Source organism: Protomyctophum bolini (assembly GCF_963924005.1).
Source record: "Protomyctophum bolini genome assembly, chromosome: 6".
Taxonomy (NCBI): Eukaryota; Metazoa; Chordata; class Actinopteri; order Myctophiformes; family Myctophidae; genus Protomyctophum; species Protomyctophum bolini.
In genome coordinates this window covers 28,952,620-28,978,484 of record NC_137867.1, presented here as the reverse complement: position 1 = coordinate 28,978,484, position 25,865 = coordinate 28,952,620, and the positions used below count along the sequence as shown (strand labels likewise).

At 43.9% G+C, this 25,865-nt stretch overlaps 1 protein-coding gene across 2 annotated transcripts in view; it reads left to right on the top strand.

Annotated features, from left to right (window-relative positions):
- Positions 1-25,497, top strand: part of sema4c (sema domain, immunoglobulin domain (Ig), transmembrane domain (TM) and short cytoplasmic domain, (semaphorin) 4C) — a 113,916-nt gene extending 88,419 nt beyond the window's left edge. Inside the window, exons 4-16 of one of the 2 annotated variants that reach the window (XR_013964244.1) lie at positions 2,037-2,099; positions 3,323-3,421; positions 3,659-3,755; positions 6,476-6,595; positions 8,203-8,354; positions 10,554-10,729; positions 13,614-13,758; positions 15,165-15,378; positions 17,854-17,969; positions 19,044-19,201; positions 19,422-19,513; positions 20,268-23,211; positions 23,896-25,497. Coding sequence is in view for 1 of the 2 variants with exons in the window: in XM_080766147.1 (XP_080622273.1) it covers positions 2,037-2,099; positions 3,323-3,421; positions 3,659-3,755; positions 6,476-6,595; positions 8,203-8,354; positions 10,554-10,729; positions 13,614-13,758; positions 15,165-15,378; positions 17,854-17,969; positions 19,044-19,201; positions 19,422-19,513; positions 20,268-21,193 (2,358 nt within the window). In the remaining variant the exon portion in view is untranslated. Of the gene's footprint in view, positions 1-2,036; positions 2,100-3,322; positions 3,422-3,658; positions 3,756-6,475; positions 6,596-8,202; positions 8,355-10,553; positions 10,730-13,613; positions 13,759-15,164; positions 15,379-17,853; positions 17,970-19,043; positions 19,202-19,421; positions 19,514-20,267 lie in introns of both variants that reach the window. The other variant, XM_080766147.1, reaches the window with a different exon arrangement.
- Positions 25,498-25,865: the final 368 nt, after the last annotated feature.

Sequence of the window (25,865 nt, the reverse complement as noted above, 5' to 3'; positions counted from 1 at the left end):
CAGTTTTCCGCCTTGTAGGTGGCAACTGCCTTCTGGAAAATATTGTGGGGAAAACAGCTACTTTGCCTTCAGAATGCATTCCTGTGTTTCCCTTATTATTACACTTGACAAAATGTAATAAGATACATGTTGATCATTGGATCACATCACATCAAGTTGAAATTGCATGGTATTGTAAGGTTTACACACCTACTACTACACTTCTAGGTCCTCATTCACAAAGGAGAAATACGCCACAGTGTAACTGATGCGTAAACAGATGCGTATTGATATCGTATTCATCCGTCCGATCAAGCTACGTTGAGAGGACGTGTTATTCAGAGAAGCTGGTGTAATCACTTCATTTGTGCGGATCGCTGAGTGTATCCTTTCCGCATTTTTCCCAAGCGATTTGCCTGGTGTCGCCTGGTTAGTTGGAACATCCACGCCCATTCTACACCATACGCGGAAATCTCGAAATACGTCATCATAGCCTGCATAGGATTCCCAAACTTTAAATTATATACAACAGCGCGATGAGCTTGTAGAGCAGTTCATTTTGACAGGAGGGTCTCTCTGCACGGACAGATCTTCAAGCAAACAGCGCGAGTTATATGTATATAATTATAAACGAAACTTGCCAACTTGGCACGCATTGCTTCACTCCTTGTTAAATGTCAGAACGTTAATAAGTTAACTGATGTTACAGTTACTTTCACATAATGAGAAAGAAGTTAATTTGTACTGTTCACCACACGACCAAATGCTTATTACAACTCGGCAATGATAAAAGCCCAGCTTACTGATGAATGCACTGCAGGGTTATAAAAAAAAGAAAGAACAATTGCACACTCGCCTGCAGAAGTAAAATAGATATCCGATCTTATCAGAGCTGCATTGATTCATGCGGGGAATAGATTAATATCATCTCACTGTCATCTGTCTGAATGCCATGTGGAGAATGGATTTGTTCTGATCATGGAAACGTATGCATATAGCTATTTAAATGTTCAACTACGGCGGGTAGCCTATATCCTCTTTGTCAGATCCACTTTGTCAGCCTAAGTGCAGGTTCATTGCATGATGTCGTCATATTAAAATGATTTGCGGGACATTTGTCACCAAACTTGATTGATCTCATGATGAGATCAATGTAGTAGCCTACAGCCTACACAGCTACAGTTGCCCATATTATAATTCCTTAAGGTGAGCTGGCTTAAAACTATGACTGGCCGAATTGCACACACACACACACACACACACACACACACACACACACACACACACACACACACACACACACACACACACACACCGACAGTCAGACTGACTCAAATAATAAAACAATTTAAATAGGCCTACTGCAGGCATTACTACACTAAACAACGTTGGATTCGTACAGTGCAGAATGCAGATAAGTGTATGTTCTTATAATAATTGCACTGCGAGTAGAAAGCTGTCAAGTGAGCAGCGCAAACATGCATGCTAGAAATATCCTAATAAATAAATAAAAAGGTGTCGGGCTTGCAGGGGCAGTTTCTGTATGGGACTCTAGGCTAACTTGCCTCTAGAATGCATGCATTTAGGCATACAAGTGCATATAAGTTATATAGGCTATCATTTATTTTATGTGCTGACCAATGTTGGGGACACATGCCTACATATTTTATCTGAGATTTGGGAACTATTTATTGATTCAGCATGAAGACTAAAGCCTTCTGAATAAATCTACGCAAGCGTATGCCTTCTACGCCATGGGGTGAGGTGGCGGAGGATTTTGCGGACTTTCCGACCAACCAACGTCAGCGTCAGGTTCACGGCCATGTCCATGAATTCCGAATTAATGTGGGAATCCATGTAAATGCCTGTCCGCTCACGTTACGTAACGTTATGAGCGTAAACGCCGTTGTGAATGAGGACCGTAGTGCCTACCTAATCAAATGCATTCCAATCTTCCTCTCTCCTATACCTCTATTACTATCTACTCGTCTCCCTTTGCTCTCTCACCCCCGCCCCACCCCCTTCTTCCTCTACCTCCATCTCCTGCCGTTTCTCAGATTGACTGGCCGGCCCCCCAGGATAAGAAGAGGGAATGTGCCACCAAGGGCAAGAACAACCAGGTACAGTTCTCGAGTTGATCTCATTGTAGATTCAAAATCACCCCCTCGTTTTATATGCCTTGTTCACAGCCTTGACCTTGACTGAGCCACACAGTGTGTTTATGATTTGCCACAGAGATCCATCTCTCTCTCTCTCTCTCTCTCTCTCTCTCCACTGTACTCTCTCTCCCGTCTGTCTCCACTGTACTGTGGTGTAATGGGCTTGCCTAGTGGGTGCCCAGACACTGGGCCGGGACCCATTTGTGGGTCACAGGCACATTTTTATGGTTCCCTTTCTTTTTTGTTTCCTACACTTAGTTTTCAATTATCATTTCAAAACATTTTAGAAAAGACGTTCCCAAAAAAGCTATATTTTTCATGTCTTAAAAAGTAATACATTTCAGTAATTTCATGATGAAATCAACAACAATCTAAGAAATTCCCTAAATTAGTAAACAAATGTTTAAGTAGTAGTGAAAATGGCAGATCTATAAGCTCACAACGTGGCACAAAGCTACAGTATTTCTGTTATTTACACTATACTAGTTTGGGTCTCTCAATTTTTTCTTTTGGGTCACGGGCTAAAAAGTTTGGGAACCACCCGGAAATGCTTTGGCAATGTCTCGGGACCCCCGCCCCACCCTCTCCCGACCCCCAATATAAATGTACTGCTACAATAACCTTAATAATAGAGACAATACACCATAAATAAATACTGAAACCAGATATAATCATTAGGGAAGGTGTATGCATGTACTATGTGTACTATACAGTATGTAAACTCAAGTTAGTCAATATGATTTGGATGTGTTGCTGTGCATTATTCATTGCTTCAGTGCACACCGTGTAACAACAGCATCTGTTTTCAATTTATTTCAATTGAAAGAGTTTTACTCGTTATATTGTAGACAGAAAGGGATTAAAGCAGCACTTGACCAACAAATTAAACAAGCTGAGTCAAATTACTGTGGGACAGTCCTGACCTCCCTCTCTCATGCGCTCTATCTCTCTCTCTTTTGCTCTCTCCCACTCTCTCCCTCTCTCTCTCTCTCTCTCTCTCCCGCTCTCTCCATCTCTCTCTCTCCCACTATCTCTCTCTCTTTATCTCACTTTCTCTCTCAATTCAATTCAAATGAGCTTTATTGGCATGAGAAAACATACTTTACATTGCCAAAGCAAAAGTGGAACAAAAAAACAAAACAATGTATGTGCAATTAAATATGAATCTCTCTCTCTATCGACAGACGGAATGTTTCAACTACATCCGTTTCCTGCAGAGCTACAACCATACACACCTGTACACCTGTGGCACCTATGCCTTCCAGCCCAAATGCACTTATGTGGTGAGTGCGTGCGCATATACTTGTGACTAATGCTATAGAAGAGCATGGTGAGAGCTGAGACTGTGTTACAAATAGAGCTCACAGCTGTATCCTCACACACACTGACTGACCACCTGTGTGTGTGTGTGTGTGTGTGTGTGTGTGTGTGTGTGTGTGTGTGTGTGTGTGTGTGTGTGTGTGTGTGTGTGTGTGTGTGTTTTACTGTGTGTGTGTGTGTGTGTGTGTGTGTGTGTGCAGAACGCAGACTATTTTGTGCTCAACAATGGCGCCCTAGAGGATGGGAAGGGCAAGTGTCCCTATGATCCTGCCAAAGGTCATACTGGGTTAATAGTGGGTAAGTGGCCATCTTTTTCTGTCTGCGTGCAATGTGTCTGAGTCTGTCTTCACCTTTGCGTATGAACTATGAATGGTTGACTTGTTGATTTGGTTGATTTATGTTGGATCAGGTTTTTGTTTACACAGTAATGCTGGTTTACCTGGTATACTTTATTCTAAGGCTTTATTTAATTGTGATATTCTTAAATCACAATGAAGGAAAAACAATGTTTTCCAACTGTAATACTGTACTTTTCATAAAATCATTTTCTACACAATTTCTTACTCTGTGCCACTGTTTAAAATGACAATGCTTAACATTTTTGCAGTTTGTATAAGGCAAGGCCAGTTCATTTGTGTAGCACATTTCATATACAAAGGCTATTCAATGAAATATTCCCACAGTCATGCATCATTAAGAACATTTATCAGATTCTTCACAGCACCTGATTCTAGTCCTTTCCCAGGCTGCAAACCAGTGAGCAAATAAATGAAACTAAATAGCACATGTTTTAACTGGGTAATAATAATAATAGGTTCATACATCCATTCCATTTATTGTCTATTGTTTTATTCAGTGATACAGTGATAACAGTAGTTGGTCGTATCGCACCTTTATACTTGCTTAATTACTGCCGTTTATTTTGCCTGCTGGCATATAGGGCAGCAACTAGTCTCTGAAGCCAGACTATGTCTTCCACAAACTAGGCGGCAACAAAGGATTTCCACTGTGTGATGCAGGGTCTTCTGTGCCAAAAAGTCTACACTCTAGGAGAGAATAACCAATATAAAAATGTGTCTGAGAATACTTCACAACATCAAACTATTCATCTGTTGCCTGTATGCCATTCATACAGGTTGATGCCTGTATGCCATTCATACAGGTTGATGCCTGTATGCCATTCATACTAGGCATGTGGAAAATAATCAATACGTATCGATACATCGATTATGACGTGCGCGATGCGAGTGAATCGGTTCATTCACTGTGTGTCGGTAAAATTGACGGGTGAAATCTCGATGGATCGTTCGCGGAGTGCTTGCACCGGTAAAATCCGTGGTTGCACTGATTTTTCATGGTAAATTTCACCCTATCGTGTGTTTCCGAGGCGCATTGAACGTACCATCAGAAAAGGAAGGAAAAAAAAGGTCTCTCGCAGCCAGCTCCGCACAGTGTGCGGCTGTGTGCTGCGAGCACGCAGCTACTCTGTGCAGAGTATACACGTTGAGACAACAGACTATAAAGAGCACCCGCGACGAACAGAAGTGAACCCCACGCACAAAGGAAGCACAACCTTTAGCTTTATAAAATAGCTGTCCGTCGATCAGTTGACTTTTCACTGTAGCGCTGCGTGCTGCAAATGATCCACACCCCACAGCTGTTCTAGCTGATTCTCCGACGCGAATCTGCGTCGCGACTCGCGATCATCAATTTGTAATTAAAGAAAGCTTCTGCTTCTGCTTCTGCACACGTGTACAACAACAACAACGCCACAGCTGGGTCAGTGTACTGCTTGCGTTTAAAGTCGTTTACAACCGTTCCACAACTTTCCACTGTCCAGCTTTCCCCTGCTATTCTCTGGGATAGAAGCCTTATTTATATTCTGCAGCAAGACGGTGTCGCACGCCTAAAATTGCAGATCCACAAGCTCACAGCGGGGCGTGGATGAGACGCGTTGTGAGCTTGTACATCTGCTATGTATTTATAACGTTAATAATACATGCAGGCCAGGGTCTTCAATGTTTTTTAGGTCAAGCCAAGGACCACTTAGCTGAGAGTGAGAGATCAAGCAGGGACCCCCACTATACATAGGCAATTATATTATTAAACTGTGTTGCAGATTAAACTACTTGTTTGACAGCACTACGAGTGTGACCTGTCATTTTTGTTTTGTTTATTTGTTTATTTTCTATTTATATGTTGGTAACATTAATTGAGCTATTACATAGGATATTACATTTTAATCTCTTGAACCCTCTATACTCAAAACCTCAAATTGACCTTTGAGATATAATTATTATACTATAGCCTATGATTATTAGTAATCTAACAATTCCACAATAACCAGCAGAGAGCAGACCCTTTGTTTACTTACATAATTCTATAATTTGGGTTGTTTGAGATGCAGAGCTATAATACTAACCTACAGTAAAACAATAAATTGCTTTGAATTTAAATGTAATGCATTTTTACATGTTTTGGGAAATTAATAGAGCTTTAATATAAATCCTTTCTATTGTGATGAATCTCCATCAAATCGCATCGTATCGGTAGAGGGGTGAATCGCATCGTATCGCATTGATTTGAACTAAATGGTTATCGCATCGCATCGCATCGGGAAGAGGGAGAATCGTATCGCATCGTATCGCCAGGGGATTCCATGTATCTCTAATGTATCGTATCGCTGGCAGTGCATCGAGATGCGTATCGAATCGTGAGATGAGACGAGATTCACATGCCTAATTCATACAGGTTGATGCCTGTATGCCATTCATACAGGTTGATGCCTGTATGCCATTCATACAGGTTGATGCCTGTATGCCATTCATACCATTCATGCCATGCTTGTATTCGTGGTGAAAAGTCTGAATCCAACGTTGATGCGTGTCAATCACACTGCAACACATTGTGAGCTTGTAGATTGTTTTTATCTCCACACACAATACCACATAAAATACAGTACCTTCAATCGGTTTCTCTATATCTCCCTCTCCCTCTCTCTCTCTCTGTCTGTCCAGATAAGGAGCTGTACTCTGCCACACTCAACAATTTCCTGGGTACAGAGCCTGTGATCCTAAGGAACCTCGGACAACAACACTACAGCATGAAGAGTGAATACCTGCCCACGTGGATCAATGGTAAGACAAGGGACAGGGGGAGGGAGAGAGGATAGAAGGGGGGATGAATGGATGATGAGAGAAATAGAGAGGGACAGGAAAGAAGTAGGGAGTGGGAGGGAGTGAAGGGGTGGGAGAAAGGAAATGGAGAAAAGGGAAAGATTGGGTAATGTAATGACGAGGAAGGAGAGAGATTGAGACCTACAGTATAAGGAGGAATGATGGCGATTCAGAAAGAGGGATGGAGGCCAGGGTGACTGAGTAAAGGGAGAGAGAGAGAGAAGCTGAAAAAGGAGGAGGGAGGAAGAACAGTAGACCGAAAGATGGAGAGAATGGAAGAGGAGAGGAGAGAAGGGGCAGGAGGAATTAACTCGATAAAAGAGAACAAGAGAACTCAATAAAGACAACAAGATAAAATCTCTAAGAAGGGATGATAGAGACAAGAAGGGTGTGTGTGTGTGTGTGTGTGTGTGTGTGTGTGTGTGTGTGTGTGTGTGTGTGTGTGTGTGTGTGTGTGTGTGTGTGTGTGTGTGTGTGTGTGTGTGTGTGTGTGTGTGTGTGTGTGTGTGTGTGTGTGTGTGTGTGTGTGTGTGTGTGTGTGTGTGTGTGTGCGCGTGCGTGCGTACGCGTTCGCATACATGAAGATGGATTTAAAGAGCAAGAAATGACACAAACGAACGAGAGTAGGAAATGAGGCGCAGACTGAGGGAGGAAGATGACGGAAATATCATTATCAGGTGTGGGGAGGTGGAGCGAGGGAATAAGTCAGAAAAGGAGAAGAAGTAAAGAGGATGAAATGTCTGTAACAGGATATACTGTACATGACTAACAGCGATGAAAGAGGTGCAAACATTACGTCCTAATGTTGAGATGATAATGAGAGAGACGGGGATGATGATGAAAAAACAAAGTCAGGTAGTGAGCCAAAGAAATATAGAGACTGAGAGAGAGTTGATATACTAGGGTTTGAAAGAATCCCTAGGAGACAGACCCACAAAGCCTGCTGAGAGAGAGATACAGAGAGAGAGAGAGAGAGAGAGAGAGAGAGAGATACAGAGAGGAAGAGAGAATAGGAAATTGATGTATAAAAGAGACCTTGAGGAAAGAGGAAAATATATGTAAAGAGTCAAGACTCCTAATAAAGACTAAGAGGCAAAGATGGATGGATGGATGGATGGATGGATGGATGGATGGAAACTAGAAGAGATAGAGATAGGGTGAAATCAGGTGTAAGAGTGGAGGAGCAGGCCAGGCACACTGCTAATGGAGACATGCAGATAGAAAAAGAGCAGGCAATAAGCAAGACGAGGAGAGGATGGTGGAGAAGACAGGGAAAACAAAAAATAATTAGGGAGAGATGATTTGAAAAAGGGAGTAGCTCCTAGGAGGCACCTGTGTGTGTGTGTGTGTGTGTGTGTGTGTGTGTGTGTGTGTGTGTGTGTGTGTGTGTGTGTGTGTGTGTATTAGGATTTTATTGTCTTTGCCTCTCTTTTTCGCTCTCACTCTATATCTTTCTTTGGATATGATTTATGTTTTTAATATTCTGTGTGTTTATTATTTTTCTTCGTGTGTGTGTGTGTGTGTGTGTGTGTGTTCGCGTGTGCGTGTGGTTGGTTCTGTGTGTCCAGAGCCTGACTTCGTAGGTTCTGCGCTGGTGCGGGAGAGTGGAGGCAGCAAGGAGGGGGATGACGATAAGATCTACTTCTTCTTCAGTGAGCGAGCTGTGGAGCTGGACTGTGACACAGAGCTCACGGTAGCCCGGGTGGCTCGAGTCTGCAAGGTACAGGAGCCTCCGTCTCGCACACACGCACACACACACACACACACACACACACACACACACATACAGTACACTGTCTATAAATTTGTGTAGATCATCATCATCATGTAGATTATGATTCTCTTATACCAGTGAGTATACAACTGTTAGTAGCAAGGATTTATTCCCCCATATCTTCCTGGGTGCACATTGTCTCCTCCAAAAAGCACTTCAGCTGTTGACGGTTATGGAATTTGCTGTAGCAGGGATAAAAAAAAGGCCAGGCACCTCTGTGCTAACATCCTATCACATTCAACTCGATGGGGGTCGCATTTCAAGAGTTCTACTTTTCTACTTTTTCAACAGACTGGGTAGAAAATGAAATGTATCCGTGCCTAGTGGCACAGCTGGTGCACATGTCTCATGAGGACCAGCGTCCGACTCCCATCATGTCTCACATGTCCCCGGCCTCTCTGCCCTCGGTTTCCTGTCTCTCTACACTCTCCTATTTGAATAATAAGTCTTTTTTTCCACCCTTCAAATATTAACAAAATCGGCACCGGGATTTCTTTCAAAATAGCAGCTCAGGGTGCTGCGCAGATATGGCAGCTTTTACCCCCCCCCCCCCTTCCGTTCCGTACAAGAACCGGGAGGAATAATGTTGTTTGCTTACTTCGCTATGATTACGATAAAGTCGCTGAATAATCCCTCGCGTTCATATTTTGAACGAGAGGCATGTTGAAGTCAGAAATTAAGAGCTTAGTATATCCATCTGGTCAAAACCACGGAGAGCTCCCTAGATTAGGAGATACGAGGCATTCTTTCTGAGCCGTAAACAGGTAAGTGAACGCCAACGTGCATGCACAAACAGCAAAGAGTATGATGCAGAAGGAGAGGCCAACCCCCCCAAAAAAGAAAATAAATCTGAATATTTTTCTCTCGTTATCAATGAAAATGTGCTAGGACGTACACGTCCTCGCAATCCATCAGTTGGATTAGCTATGACGTTTCCACACGTCCTATGGTCTAAATGGTTTAATGGATATAATATCATGAATATAATAATATTCATCAGTGAACATCGAACAGAAAAGGATGGTGCAAGTTCAGGAACTTGATGATAATTCAATCACGCCCACTGAGATTATTACACACAGGATTCAAACATTCTAGAGGCTGATGATTGTTTTATGAACTTGGATGGATACAAAAAGGCATTGTCCCCGCTGGGGATGCTCAGTGGCCAGCAGTAAAAGACTGCAGTCATGCAGAACTGCTCCCAGGCATAATAAGAGGATGAGTGTGAAGCAAACGTTGTTTCTGAATAAAAGGTAGAGAATATTACTCATTTGTTTTCCTCCCACATTTTCCCCCTGCGGGACATGGGATTCACACACTTTGATGTGTACTGTGTATGTAAACACACTGTGTAAGGCCCTTTGTCCGTCGAGCACCTCTTCTTTAGCTAGTAGCTTTTCGAGTGCAGTTTTCTTTCTGTAAGTAAGGCTGAAATACAGTATCTTCCAACTCCTCGCCCTCAGCGTTGTTGAAAACAAACTAAATAAGCTCCCTGCAATATCAGGAGATTGCAATAACATGTCCTTGTCCTTAAGCCTGAATTATACTTGCTTGCCCGCCAGCGTTGCACAGCGGAATTAGATTTACAAGCTCACAGTGTATCGTGCTAAGTATAACTTAGGCTTCACACACTATTTCTACCTGTAAACGGCAAATACAGATGGCATATCCTTTTCTATACTGTCTCAGTGTTACTGTACATGCAATTAATGCTGTCTGCTGTTTAATAATCAACTATCTGAATGTTCCACCTTCTGTATTGTTTTATATGTGAGACATGTACCATGTTTGTGTGTTAATTTGAGATGTCACTGCACCATTTGCCAAAGCAAATTCCTTGTGGACAATAAAATGTTGCAGAATTGGAAATAAAAATCATGAAAGCTAGTGCTTTGTAACGTTTTTACGAGGTTTTTCAGTCAACACAGAACCACAATAGTGGATAACTAGCCCCAAGCCAGAGGACCGAGTTCCATGTCCCAATGTTTATCCTGCTCAAGTGCCCTCGAGCAAACGCTGAGCCCCGAGCCCTTAAGAGGCACCATTATAGTCCTGACCTTGCAGTCAGTCTCTCACATGGAGAGCGGCCTTCAGTGATAACGATCATACATAATTAACCTCCTCTATCCTTCCTCCTCTCAGGGTGATTTGGGGGGCACCAGAACCCTACAGAAGAAATGGACAACATTCCAGAAAGCTCGTCTGGTGTGCTCGCTCCCTGAGCGTCATGTCACCTTTAACAGCCTCCGGGCTGTGTTTACCCTGCCAGGGCAAGACTGGAGAGGGACCACCTTCTTTGGCATCTTCCATGCACAGTGGTAAGTCAGAGCCCTATGGCATCTTCCATGCACAGTGGTGAGTCAGAGCCCTATGGCATCTTCCATGCACAGTGGTGAGTCAGAGCCCTATGGCATCTTCCATGCACAGTGGTGAGTCAGAGCCCTATGGCATCTTCCATGCACAGTGGTGAGTCAGAGCCCTATGGCATCTTCCATGCACAGTGGTGAGTCAGAGCCCTATGGCATCTTCCATGCACAGTGGTGAGTCAGAGCCCTATGGCATCTTCCATGCACAGTGGTGAGTCAGAGCCCACCAGTCATCTTCCATGCACAGTGGTGAGTCAGCCCACCAGTCATCTTCCATGCACAGTGGTGAGTCAGAGCCCACCAGTCATCTTCCATGCACAGTGGTGAGTCAGAGCCCACCAGTCATCTTCCATGCACAGTGGTGAGTCAGAGCCCACCAGTCATCTTCCATGCACAGTGGTGAGTCAGAGCCCACCAGTCATCTTCCATGCACAGTGGTGAGTCAGAGCCCACAGTCATCTTCCATGCACAGTGGTGAGTCAGAGCCCTATGGCATCTTCCATGCACAGTGGTGAGTGAGAGCCCTATGGCATCTTCCATGCACAGTGGTGAGTCAGAGCCCTATGGCATCTTCCATGCACAGTGGTGAGTCAGAGCCCTATGGCATCTTCCATGCACAGTGGTGAGTCAGAGCCCTATGGCATCTTCCATGCACAGTGGTGAGTCAGAGCCCACCAGGCATCTTCCATGCACAGTGGTGAGTCAGAGCCCTATGGCATCTTCCATGCACAGTGGTGAGTCAGAGCCCACCAGGCATCTTCCATGCACAGTGGTGAGTCAGAGCCCACCAGGCATCTTCCATGCACAGTGGTGAGTCAGAGCCCACCAGTCAGCACTGTTGTTAATATTCTATACGAAAACCAAAAGTTAACGGGCAAAAGCATCATGTATTAACATAATTAAGCAACTGACTGAAACACCACAGAAGCTGTAATATAAGCTAAAATACATAAATGAATAATACAAATACTTACTTACGGGATGATTACGCTAACCTTTTCAGTCCAAGTGCAAACTACATTTATGTATTGCTTAGTTGTAATTCACTATTCTTATGACACCTGGATTAAAGGTCTACTGTATCTTAATTGAAAAACTAAAGCTAACAAAATCACAATGACAAAGATACTAGTAAAAATGACATACTTCAAACATTATTTCTGGTCCTGATTCAATAACATATTTTGTTATTAGTGTTAGTTAGGGTATAATGATTCCATGGACTTCATAATTTATACATGCTCACAGATTTTCTAAATCACATCACATCAAGCTGTACTGAATACAAGATGGATTTTTTTTATCAATGTGAGACCATTCTAGAATCAGATCAGTCATAACAGATTATGTTTCAATATCAATCAATCTACTATGTCTTAGTTAAAATGTATTTGGATAACAACAAATGGAGAGCAGCTTGTAAATCAGGGCCCCATGACAACACATCATGCTGATGCACGTATGAAACATTTACCTACAATGCATGCATGTGTCTTCCTGTCCATGGTATCCTCCAACATTTTCAACCTTCATTCAGAACCCCTTCCAACTATTTACACAGTAGCCTACTGTACTGGTGTTGTTTTTTAATATTATAGGTCTCTGTGTGCACAGCTTGCACGGTTGCACTTTGGTGGCTTGAAGAGAGCAGAAATGGCAGAGAAGGAATAGCAGGGGGGTTAGTTTGATGAAATTTGGCAGTTGGGAGACTTGTCTCTAGCGGGCAATGCCCTTTCATATGAACCCCTTTGTGTTCAGATATTATATCACAAAGGGAATCGTCTTTTGAACTGGAGCCTTTTAATTCTGTTTCTACATCTCCCACTGTCAGTATAAAAAGCTGAATCCCCGTTTATCCTCTCTGGATAATGTGCTGTAGGGAATCCTTAAAGCCTCTAGCTTTGCTGCAGATAGCACTGGGGATAATTGGACCTTATGTAAATTACTACTTGAAGTTCAGCTCAGCAGTCTGAGCAAACAGTTGAGTGTTTTACACATCAGAAGATGACAGGCACTGTGCTCTTGTGTGACATGCTTTTGGTGTGTGTGTTATCACGTTCTCAGTGCCCCATCTCAGAATCTACTTCACAAGCCCAAATCAAATCATTTTAATGAATGTGACCTTTTCCTTTCTCCTCTTACCAGAGGAAGTTCTGTCACAAGGTGTAAGAAAATCACACGAAAAAGTTTATTTAGTTAATACAGCTTAATTCAAGCTAGATTTAATGTTGTTTCCAAGTGTAGGACGCCTGCAGATGAAATTGTAATGGACGTAATGGACGTTCCTGCAAATAATCACATTAAGATAATGAACTAAGGAACGTTTGTCAGCTGCTGAGTACTGTACGTCGTCTTTCTGCTGTCCTGTTCAGAAAGTTTATTGCTTGTACATCAAATTGTCTTAAGCTACACAAACAGCAGATACAGGCTTCTGTCCTGCAGTTTAATCGGAGATGGCTGACGTCATTCTCTTTCCAGACAGTATTTCTTAACCACTTAAACCCTGGTATCCGTACTGTGGGGAAAGCTTTCTTTTGCTGAAAATAGAAGATCGGCTATTTTCAGCCAAAGCTTTCCTCACTAAAACAGAGTCATGCAGGTACTGATATTGTAGACCCGTGGGTCTCGAAATGAGGTCCAGGGACCGCCATGGTTCCTTCGATCAGGTGTAACGCTGCAAGTTATGGGGGGGTCTTTGATATAAAAAAGTTTGAGAACCACCACTACACTAAATATCTACACTAAGTATCAAACAAGAAAATATTTTCGTAGCAACGTACTGCTGACAGACACTAAAGGTTAATTCTCTGCTTCTTGGTTCTTGTGTTTGTCCCAGGGGTGATGTGGACGTGTCTGCAGTGTGTCAGTACCAGATTGGGGAGGTGAAGAAGGTGTTTGATGGGCCTTTTAAGGAGTACAGAGAGGCCTCCCAGAAATGGGCAAGATACAGCGGCAACATCCCCAGCCCACGACCTGGAGCGGTAAGAGATGGATGGATGGATGAAGAGAAGGAGGGAGAAGCAAGAGAGCAAGAGAGAGAGGGTGAAAGTGAAAGTAGGAAGGAAGGAGATCGGTGTAGAACTCAGGATTGAACGGGTGGGGTGAATGAGGGAAAGAGCGAGAGAGGGATGGTATGAAATGGAGATGGGGAAATTATGGGGAAATGAGGGAGGGAGCCATGAGAGAGGGAGAGAGAGACACAGATGAGGGATGCACAGAAATCACATATTCCCTGCTTAGTCATCCCTTTTATTTGTGAAATATTTTTATTACGCCAATATTAAAAAAAGAAAAGAAAAATGCTGATAAAAACACATTACAGCCGATATGATCCAATCAGATACAAAATACTCCCTCGCCTCGAAATGTAACAAGGAATAAGAACAATGCTGGTAATGGACAGAACAAGTTGCAGGAAAGAGTAGACACAATACACAGAGGGAAGAACCTGACGGATAGAAGAGAATGAGGGATGAATATGGTATTAGGTGAGAGAGGATAAGGGGATAAATGCATAAAAAGTAAAATAACTGGGCTGCATGAAAGCTGTATAAGAAAGAAGAGGAGAGAATAGATGGATAACACTTAATGAAACAAGAGCCAGGGGTTGATAGATCGTATGTGAAAGAGGACAGAGCGATAGATGGATTCATAATAAGTGAGACGAGAGGGGAAGGAAGGATAGCTGAGTGGAGGAAATGGTTGATATACTGTATAGAAAATAATGGAGAGAGAGAGGGATGGTAGGGAAGGGATGTATGATCATACAGAAGGGAGGAAAAGAACCATATGAGGATGAGGGGTGGGTAAGAAGAAATTATTAAGAGTAAAGGGAACGGGAGGAAAAGGAGAAGTGGGTGAAAACATGGGGGAGCATAATAAAGGAAATGATGTAGACGGGGTGATAGAACGATTACTTGGAATGGTAGGGGTGAGAAGTAGTGGAATAAAAGAGGGTGCATTGAGAGCCAGGGGTCGGGAGAGAAGAGCAGGCTCAACAAGAGGGGAAGAAGTTGGACTTCTATAGATGGACTAAATAATGCAAAAGAGAGGAGGAGAAGATGAAGAAGAAGTAGAAGAAAAGGGGATGTGGAGTGAGGAGGACAAAACTACAATGCAGTAGTCTCCCTCATCCCTCCTTTTAATTATTCCATTCTTCCTCTCCCTCCCCTGCTCTCATTCTTTACCTCTCTCACACTCGCCTTCGCTCTTTTCCCACACCAATTTCCGGACTCTCTTTCTGCCTCCCTCGTTTCTCCTGGCCTCCTTCAACTCTACTTAATTTCTTTACTCCTGTTCTCGATTTCTCCTCCTCTATCTCTCACCTCCACTCTCCTTCATGTCCTCCTTTCCCCCTCTCCCCTCCTCCTGCCCTCATCCACTTCAGTGCATCACCAACTGGCACAGGGAGAACGGCTACAACAGCTCACTGCAGCTTCCTGATGCTACACTGAACTTCGCCAAGAAACACCCTCTGATGGAGGAGAAGGTGGTGGGGCGCCCCCTGCTGCTCACCAAGGGCATCAACTTCACCCGGCTGGCAGTGGACCGTGTCAGCGCTCTGGACCAGCGCTCGTACAACATGCTCTTCATCGGCACCGGTAAGGGTTTCATTTTTTACATACATATAAGTTACCTTGAGGACGTCGAAGCGATGAAGTCGAAACGTCAGTCACCCCTGCAAAATAATACATAAGTGCAGACCATTCGATTGCTTGAGCATTTTATTTGGATAGTCTCTTCTGAAGTGCATTTACCTGTTTTGAGCTGTGAAACGGAGTAATCTATGTCACACATTTATTCACCATTGCTGAAAACGAACTTGGGCTGAAACACAGTACCAGACACCCCAAGTGAAAGACAATTAGCCAAGCGGCTCAAGTACAGGCCTGGCTTAATGCACAGGCTTTAGGGGCTGTAGCCCTGGGCAGTTGGCACCAAGCTCTGCCGAAAGGTTGTCCTAGGACTGCTGAAGTAGCGCTAAAACGATGCCGGCAGCACCCAAGCAAAATGTTTTTGTCGGAAAGGGAAGGAATGTGAGGCATTTGTTGACGAAATTAGCCCTCAGACATCCACCAACGTGCCATCTGGATGGGCATCAGTTTTGTGCCATTCTGGGATTACAATCTCTCACACATCCAAGGAGACGTGTATGTACAGTATGCATCTTCATTAATCTTTTCTGTCTGTAGCCGCAGGGCCCATATGCACATCATTCTCTACTTTGGCACAAATACGGGATGAATCGGCCCTCATGCCCCCTCCCCTGGAACCTTAATCCATGTAGACCTGAGGCCAATTCAGAATCAAAGATTTGAGTTAAAAACGTTAGCTCTGAAAGAATATATATTCAAAGATTTGTGCCACACAAAAAAATAACAGATCTACAAGCTTGTAACGTGGCACTCTGTGCTGCGCTGTGAGCTTGTAGATCTGCCAAAAGGGGTTCCCGTCCTGAATGGGTTAATCCTAGCTATCAGAGTAAATAAGCGGCAGGCTGACAGTGGATTTGCGGAGTGTCTGTATTTGAATGCAGGCCGCCTCATGAATGGTGAGGCAGAATGCATTGCTTACCATTCAGCTCAGGGCACAGTGAAGGTTTCTGTGGGGGACTGTCAGTGTGACAGCAGCAAGACTCTGGGCTTCTCCACCTGCCAGCACAACATAAGCACACACACACATGCACGGACGGGCACACACATGCAGGCGCGCACAATTGCACACATAAACAATTAAAGCTTAACCACATACACACAGTCATTCAGTAAGTCAGCCAGGCACAGTCATCCCTGCGTGTCGAGCTTCATAGCACAAGCTCAACAGGGCCCTTGGCATATAAACACTCAGTCTGCCAATTGGGCTGCAGGGCTTGATTAGCTATTAACTGCAGTGAGGCGACAGCTTAGAAAAGAGAGAGCGTGGAAGAGAGAGAGACTGAGACATGGAGAGGGTTAGAGTGAGGAAGAGAGAAAGAGAGAGGGATGTACTGTTATTAAAAAAATAAAAGAAAAAAGAAATATATATACATATACACACACACATATATATATATATATATATATATATATATATATATATATATATATATATATATATATATATATATACAGTATATATGTATATGTATAATGTGTATGTATATATATATATATATTTATTTATTTTTCCTTTTCTTTAAAAAAAAAATCACACCTGTGTGAACCAAGTGGTGCAATTCCCTCCCCCCCCGCCCCCCCCCCTCTCTCTCTCTCTCTCTCTCATTAGAGACACAGCACTACCCCTCTCTCTGTTTCTGGCGCCCCCTTCTGGTATAAATAAGTAACTACTCAGGCTCATAGACACAGGTGCACACACACACACGTGGGTACACGGACAAAGCTGGATGTAGAAGTGGTTGCACCACTTAAAAAAAATAACAGTACATCCCTCTCTCTTTCTCTCTTCCTCACTCTAACCCTATCCATGAGCCAGAGAGGGCTATATATGAGCCAGAGAGGACTAGAGTACTTGTTGAGGATGAGGATGCTTTTAGCTGACACTGGTTGCTAAGAGTGAGAGGCAAGTGAGATGATATTCCTGTGTGTGTGTGTGTGTGTGTGTGTGTGTGTGTGTGTGTGTGTGTGTGTGTGTGTGTGTGTGTGTGTGTGTGTGTGTGTGTGTGTGTGTGTGTGTGTGTGTGTGTGTGTGTGTGTGTGTGTGTGTGTGTGTGTGTGTGTGACACTGTGTGTGTGTGTGTGTGTGTGTGTGTGTGTGTGTGTGTGTGTGCGAAAGAGGAGGTCAGCGTGTGCATTTCTGACACATTATAGACACGTGCCTGCAAGTGTGTGTGAGTGCACGTGCTCACACACACACACACACACACACACACACACACACACACACACACACACACACACATATCAAGGTCACCCCGCTAGCATGTGCCTCAATCCCCTTTGATTGCAAGTCCTCCAACCTTGATCACAATACCCATTACCCAACCTGAAAAGAACACCAAATGTCATTCTTTCCTTTAGCTGAGGGCTAAATGTCATTCTTTCCTTTAGCTGAGGGCTAAATGTCATTCTTTCCTTTAGCTGAGGGCTGGCTACAGAGGGTGGTTATCTTGAAGGAGGAGGCCCACGTCATCGAGGAGATCCAGCTGTTTGAGACAGCCCAGCCTGTGGACAGTCTCACCATCTCCCACAGCAAGGTACTCAAATGAGAAACTGAAAGAGTATCTTTGTTTTACTTTCAGCGTGGAGTACAGGTCTTCTCAGATCCACTTGGGTATTACACATAATGATGAACAGAGTGATATTAAACAGAAGGAAGTAGAATCTGAACCGACCCGAACGCTATTGATAATACAACCCGGCCAGACCTGCATGGGTCTCTCAGGCATTGTTGGGTATTTTCAGTTTGGGTAGACCTGTGAAGACCTCTAGTCCTTGATTTCTCTGCCTGTCTGTTTTGCTGCCTCCCTTTGATTTCCCAGTCCTTAAAGACAGTCCCCAGTCCTTATCTCATTAATGCCGACTTATCCAGGGCCAGGCGTTTCATAACCAGCTTTGTGAGAACACTGGCACCAAGATTGGATTGGTAGAGACAAGCACGGGAGCAGAATGTTATTTGTAATTGAGAGTGATTATCCAATTATCTCTGCTAACCCTGTCTCTGAGTCATTCTCTCTCTCTCTCTCTGACTCTCTCTCTCTCTCTCTCTCTCTCTCTCTCTCTCTCTCTCTCTCTCTCTGTCTCTGGTCTCACTATTTTTTGCATGCTTATGTTTTCTTTTTTTCATCCCTCTGGACAGCTGCAGGGCTGGATTTATTCTTTGTGCTCTTTTCCTAATTCGCCTTCCTTTTCTCTCTCCTGTTTTCTCTCTCACTTTCTGAGTCACTGTGTTTCTGTCTTTGTCTTTCTCTCCCTGCCTTTCACAATGTCCATCTGACTCTCACTACGTCCTGACTACTACTCTCACTCCGGTTTTGTCACTAACTTCTCTCTCCCTCTCTATCTCTGTCCAACACATCACGTCTTACTCGCTATTCTGTGATTGCAGGTGAAATGTTCCAAATAAGACATGACCCAATATGACTTACATTGTCACTCAAACAACTATGAATATGTACACACTCTCACTGTTTCTCTCTCCCTACTTTGTCTTCTCCGCTCTCCCTACGCCACTATCCCTCTCTCCTTCCCTCATGTTCTCTCTCTATCTCTCTCCCCCTCCTTGCTAACCCCTCTGTCCATCTTTGACCCTTGTCTCTCTCTCTCTCTAGAAGTATTTGTACATCGGCTCTCGCTCTGAGGTTCTCCAGCTGCCCTTGGCCAACTGCAGCCGCTATCATTCTCAGCCAGACTGTCTGCTGTCCAGGGACCCTTACTGTGCCTGGGACAGTGAGGGAAGGGCCTGCGTCCGCATTGACCTCCACAGAGGGTGAGCCTGGCATAGCGCAAATGGAGTGCCCTGGTGAAGTTGTACCAGTGGTTGTGCGCAAAACTAGATTAGTTTTGTTCATGTGTAATAGTTGTGTGGGTTTCGTGCATGTGTAATACATAGCAGTGTCTTGCACACGTCTCATGTGGCTTGCATCTATGTGACTGTCTATTTATTTACCTGTCTGTCTCTTCATGTCTCTCCTCTCTGGTCTTCTCAGGTCTACCTCGTCGCTGTCACAGGATCTGATGTTGGAGAGATTCAGCCGAGGGAAAGCCAAGTTCGACAAGCCGGTGTCCATCCCCAGCCCAGGTGAGTACGAGGCAGGCTGGGACTGACGGGAACATTTATATTCTGTATGCTGCTCTGAAAGTCATGCCAACAAAATAACTGAAATAACTGGTTTAGGAGGATGAGAGCAAGAGGGAGGGGGAGGAGAAACACAGGGTGAGAGAGAGTGAAAAAGACAGAAATGGAGAGGGACAGGACCACAGAAATATTACAGACCTGATTTGTTATTTTATCATTGTCAGAATTGTTATAATAGTGAAGGCAATCTAGTTTGCCACCTTCAGCTCAATAATGGCATCGGAGACTACTGCCCCCTCGTGGTTATAGATGGTCAATGCAAGAGGAAGGGAGAGCAGGATGTGGAATGAACTCATGACTGGATTAAATACATTTTGATTGAACTGAATAATTTGAATTAAGCAGAGAGAGGAACATTGGCCACGGCAGTTTGTGAATGAGAATCAATACAGTTGACACTTGCCCCTAACTTTCTCCCTCCCTCATCTATTCCTCCACTCCTCTCCCTTCCCTCTTACCCTTTCCATTCTTCGTCTTTTTCCCCCACCACCTTCCTTTTTTATATATTGCTCAATCCTTTGTTTCCACCCTCCCTCTTTCTCTTGTCCTTGTCTCTCTCTCGCTTCCTTCTACCCTATCCCTTTCTACCCCTTTCATTTTTTAACCACTTCTCTCCTGTCTGTTTTTCATCTCTCCCCTACGTCCCACCCACTCACCATCCGCACCTGCTCTCCCCTCTGTCCTTCTCCCCTCACAGAGCACTCCCGGCTGCGTAACGTAACGGTTGTGGTTGGGTCGGACATGGTTCTCCCTTGCCAGCTGGTGTCCAACCTGGCTCAGCCTTGCTGGGTCCTCAACGACCGCGAACTGCAGCTGGGTGGAGACCTCGAGGCCGGGGGCCCACGCTTTGACCGCACCTTGAAGGCACTGGTTGTCCCAGAGGCTGGCCAGATGCAAGCAGGCCGCTACGTCTGCTACTCGGAGGAGCAGGGGGTCAAGTTCCAGACAGAAAGATACCAGGTGGCGGTTGTAGCCAGTGCTCCAGTCTTCATGGAGGCCCGGGCACCGGACGGCAGCATGGGCTTGTTCTGGGTGCTGGTCATCACTCTGGGCGCTGCGTGCCTACTCCTCCTGGTGGCTGCACTGTACCTACGCAGGAGGCTGAAGCTGGCACTGGGTAAAGGCGCAGACATGAAGCCACTGGAGAGCACGCTGGTCTACCCTATCACGTTGCCTAAGGAGCCACCCACCTTTGTGCCCAGCAAGATGCCGAGCGATGAGGACCGCTTCTGGGAGACGGGCGCCAATTACTACTACTCGGACGGCTCGCTGAAGATCGTTCCCGGCCATGCCCTCGGGCCCAACAGTGTCAGCGGAGGCTCAGCCGCATCCCCCAATGCCATCCCCGGCCAGCCCATCCACTCCCCCAGCCGACTCAGCCTCACAAACATCCGAGGCTCTGGTAGCAATGGCTACATCCGCCTGAACCTGAGTACGGCAGGGGAGGAGAGAGCTAGCAGTGCTGGTGCTGGGGGTTGTGGGCTGGGCTCTGGGCTGGGCTCAGGGTTGGGCTCAGGGTTGGGCGGGAACGACTATTCGAGCCCCTTCAAAGAGGAACTGAGACGTACACTGCAGCAGAGGAGCGTGCTCCCTGACGCCAACCCAGAGGAGTCATCTGTCTAAGGACTCCCTTCTGCTCCATCTGCTCCTCCTCTTCGTCCCTGTCCTGCTCCTTGTCCATTCCCCTGAGTTGGAAACAACGAAAAGCAACTAACCTACCTCCTACCTTTTCAGAGGACGCCGCACTCTCTCTCTCTCTCATCTCGCTCACTTTCAGCGGCTCGCTCTCTCCCCATTGCACACTCTCTCTGCCAATATGCCTGTTTGGCACACTCTATGACTCTATGAGACATTAATAGCACACACAGCATGTGACACACCCACTGACACTGACATACATTTTCACACCATGGTCCACCAGTGCCCGTGACTGTTAAGCCTGATTAATACTTAGTTGCATGCGGGTATTACGCACCAAAGGTAGCCAATCTACAAGCTCACAACATGTCACAGTTCAACAGCTATTTTTGGAATGCGACACCCGTGTGAAACGAAGTATAACTCAGGCTTATTAATTGTATTCCTGGCACCACACAGTCTTAGTTGTAACGTCCTTCTGCTTCCACTGTGCAATCTCCCCATGTGTAAATTGTGTATTTATATGAAGAGGCATATTTGAATGCAGAGGAGATCACCTCAAGCATGGAGGATAATGGAACAAAATGTCAGTTTGCTTTTACTGAAGGGCACATCTCTTATGTTGAGTGGACCAATTACACAAGACAAGGTTTTCAGCACCTGTGCTGAGTGAAAACCAAGGATGAGCAGGCAAGCGCAAAACAAACTGATCATATAAAAGTAGCTTGCTTCTTTTTCTTCCTTGAGACTTTAAGAGCTCTCTGCACTTAAAAAGCCGGGGAAAGTGGCCTCTTGTTTTTTGATACCTGTGAGCCAAGAGTGTTGAGAGAGGAATAAAATAGACTAACGAATCTCGAAGCACGACGACAATCATGTCCTCCTGTCTCAGGAGCTTTTTTGCCTGGAACAGAAAGGATGGGATGAAAGGAGAGAAACAAAAGGAGAGGGAGAAAAAAATGAAGTGAACTTGGATTGAAATAAAGACAGACGCAAGGGGGTTTTGAATGAAGGACACACTCTCAAAACTTCCTCTTCTGCTTGATTTGTATTTTTTTCACGTGGTCTTTACTCCCCCTGCCTGACAAAGACCCTTTTCACTCTAATTTGTTGTGATGGTTTGAATTAAGACGTTTCATGTTTGTTCTTTTTTTCTATGTCTTACAAACTATTGCAGTGTTTTCAAACAGCGATCAATGGAGGCTGTACGGCACTACTCTGTGAATGAGAATGTGAAGGCGGGCACTTACATTCTCTCGCTTAATCACAATAACCTTCAAATGCGCCTTCTTGTACAATAAATAAGTGCATTTGTGGCTACATTTATTACAGTCACAGCACATAATGGATATTTGTCTCGCTTGGGGTTAGACCATTGGGACTCATAGATATTCCTCTCTTGATAGAACAGTTATTTACATTCACAAAGAGACCAACAACTGAGCACTCAATCCCAAATTGAGGCCGACGTGAAGGCATTAAAGCATGGAGAATGTAGGTGTTCCCTCTGACTGTTCCAGCCGCTGTGGATGTCTCAATAAGTGCATTATGTTTCACGTGTTTGGGTGAGGAAGAGCTGGCAGCTCACGCTGCCGAGAAAGGAAGCACTTCCTCTCACTCACATCACATTATTCTGAATGCCAACTAGTCCTGAACCTGCTGTGGTGAGCTAAGCTACATCAGCATCTGGACAAGCACTCCCCTCCCTCAACCTGGCCCACCCCGCCCCCGACCATTGACCGACTCCCAGAGACTGACCTGGGGCTACTGTGGACAGAAACTGAAAAAAGTTAAGAAAACTGACACACACAGTCATACTGCTTTATAGTAAGTGTGATGCGCTACTATGGGACAATAATACAGAACTCTGAGACACATACACACTCGCGCACACACATACACAAGTGGCCTGTGTCGACAGACAAATGGGCGGATATACAGGTGGACTGATGCCCTGTTGACAAAGTGACAGCTCCAGGCAGAAAACAGCAGCGAAGCCGTCAGAGGTATTGTTCTGTTTAATTACATTTCACCCAGAAAGATTTGACCCAGCACTAACCTTTTAATCATTCCTGTTTTAGCTTCTTGTCTGGCTTTGGTCCAGTGGTTAATTTCTCAGCCTTAATGGATACATCATATACTCTATATCCCCAATTTGCATTTAAGAGGATTTTCTTCAGATCACTTCCAAATCAAGCCAAGTATTAGTTCATCACCTTTACTTACTTAAACAATTTTGCCACAAGAGGGAACAAACACAAACACAATGTGAAACCAAAGTGCGTGCGTGCGTGCGTGCGTGCGTGCGTGCGTGCGTGCGTGCGTGCGTGCGTGCGTGTGTGCGTGTGTGTGTGTGTGTGTGTGTGTGTGTGCATGTTTGTTCGTTTGTGTGTGTGGGCCTCTTTGACATGAATGAGATCATGCATGTCCTCCTGTCAGAGAAAATATAGATGACCAAACTACTAATTATAAATAGAACAGTCATAAGCGATGTGTCACATTGTTGAAATGTGTTATTTTCAACAAGCAATACCATCAACAGAGTATAAATTGGGTTTATTATCCCTACTTTGTATAGTATCAGAGAACACAGTTTGGTTACTTCCCACACAACAACTTGTTCACTCTACTCCCAGCATCAACCATCACTGACCTGCCCCTCTTTGTCTCCCTGTCCTTTGTCCTAACAGAGGTTGATGCCTTTTGTTTTATGGCAGACAAATCTGCGGGGACCAGAGGAGCACTCACGCACATGCACGCACACACACACACACACACACACACAAGAAAGAAGGAGAGGATGAAAAATAATGTGGTATTTTTTTCCCACCACCTAGAGACAGCTGTAGGGGATGTAAAATATTGAACTGATCCCAAGGTTGAAGAGGTACATGTTGAACCGTCATCAGCACCACTCTCCATCCTAGTGTTGCATGATCCCTTTGCAAATGGACTGCACTGCCTTCGACTTGACAATAGGTCATAAAAGTGCACCAAATGTTTGGACTTTTTACAGAGACTAGTGGCATTTCTCGAACACTAACGTACTCTTTGAACGTGTCAGATTTTATGATTCAAGACTTGTACAGGTTTTCATTGCACCATCTCACCATGTTTACTTTCATTGCTGTGCCTCTTCACCTTCCGGATAAGCCAAAGTAGACTGCAGTTGCTTTTGTTATGCGTTTTCAAAATACATTATTTAATTTTATGTGATTTCCAGGTCAATATTTAAGTCTCAAAAAAGCCCGTCCATTTTTTGTGAAACTGAGCTGAGCTGGCTTCTCTGCGACTTTTGTGCATATTTTAACTTGAGCACTCTTGTGAGCCTAAAAGAAAGAAGGAAAAAAAACAGCTTGTTAAAAAACCTTCCTGTATTTTCTTTCTGTTTATGTCAGTAGCAATCTGTTGGAGTTTCTATCCCTGTTTCCCAGGAATGACCAGAGGAGGCGTACATAAACCAACCAAAACTTTATACAAATTTACAGCCTGCCCTAAAACCAAATAATGTATCCCTTGATTTCAACAGTGGATCAAAATTGAATTTGTATAACTTCACAAAGTAGTATTACATTTGTAACAGCCTTTTTCCTGAAGCCACTACCTAAAATGCACCAACTATTTTTTAGTTAGTAGTTGGTTGTAATACATCTTGAGAGTTTTCTCTACAAGTGTAAAAATGGATGGGTCTATTTTTACATTTTTAGAGTTAACCACTTAACCACTAACCGGTATACTTCGTTGTATGACGAACAATGCAAATAACCGATGAATAACCAAAATAACTGCTCTACAAGCTCACTATGTGTTGCATTGTGATCTTGTACATCTGCTATTTTTGCCGTTATTGACATGCCCAAAACTCCAAAAGTATGGACATTAAAAAATAATTAAAAAAAAAGAGAGAGAGAAAGAGAGAAAGAAAAATATCTTAAAGGGATACAGGTCTCAAGCTTGACAATACCTGCATGCATGATGTACTGTACATGTACCAATCCTGCATCCGCTCAGTTATTACACATTTGTTGGCTCGTAATAGTTTCCGTCTCACAAGGCTTTAACTTCTGCTGTTTTTCCTGTTATAAGTTGTATTATTATTAATCTATTATCATCCTTATTTTTTTATTTTTGCTAAATTTTTGGCTTGTCTGTTCTTGATCTTTTATCGTTTGTTTTTAAAGGATGTTAAGTAACTTATTTTGCTTGTACAAACATGTTGATATTTATTATCATTGTACATATGTCCTTATTTTTTATATGTGTATATATACATGAATAAAAATAGAGATCTACTCAATTTGTGCAAGCTTGTTTGTTTGTTTTGGAATATGTGAAACAATGTATCAGAGCTGTACAAAATATCAATATTGCAAAAATGTGCTACATTTAAAACAAGTTGCTCTAATCGAATTTGTGAGAAATGCAACGTTCAGATGCAAGAGCTAAACCAACCAGAACTGTTTTGTAATGCATTCATTAATGCAACTCTCGATCACGGTGTAGAACAGTGATACTCAACCTCAGGCCCGTGGGCCACATCAGGCCCGCGGGACCATTATGACTGGCCCACCAATGAAAATCTAAAAAAAAGAAGAAAAGAAAATCTGGAAAATGAAATAAAAATAAATAAATCTGAATGAAGTTATCTTTAATTACATTA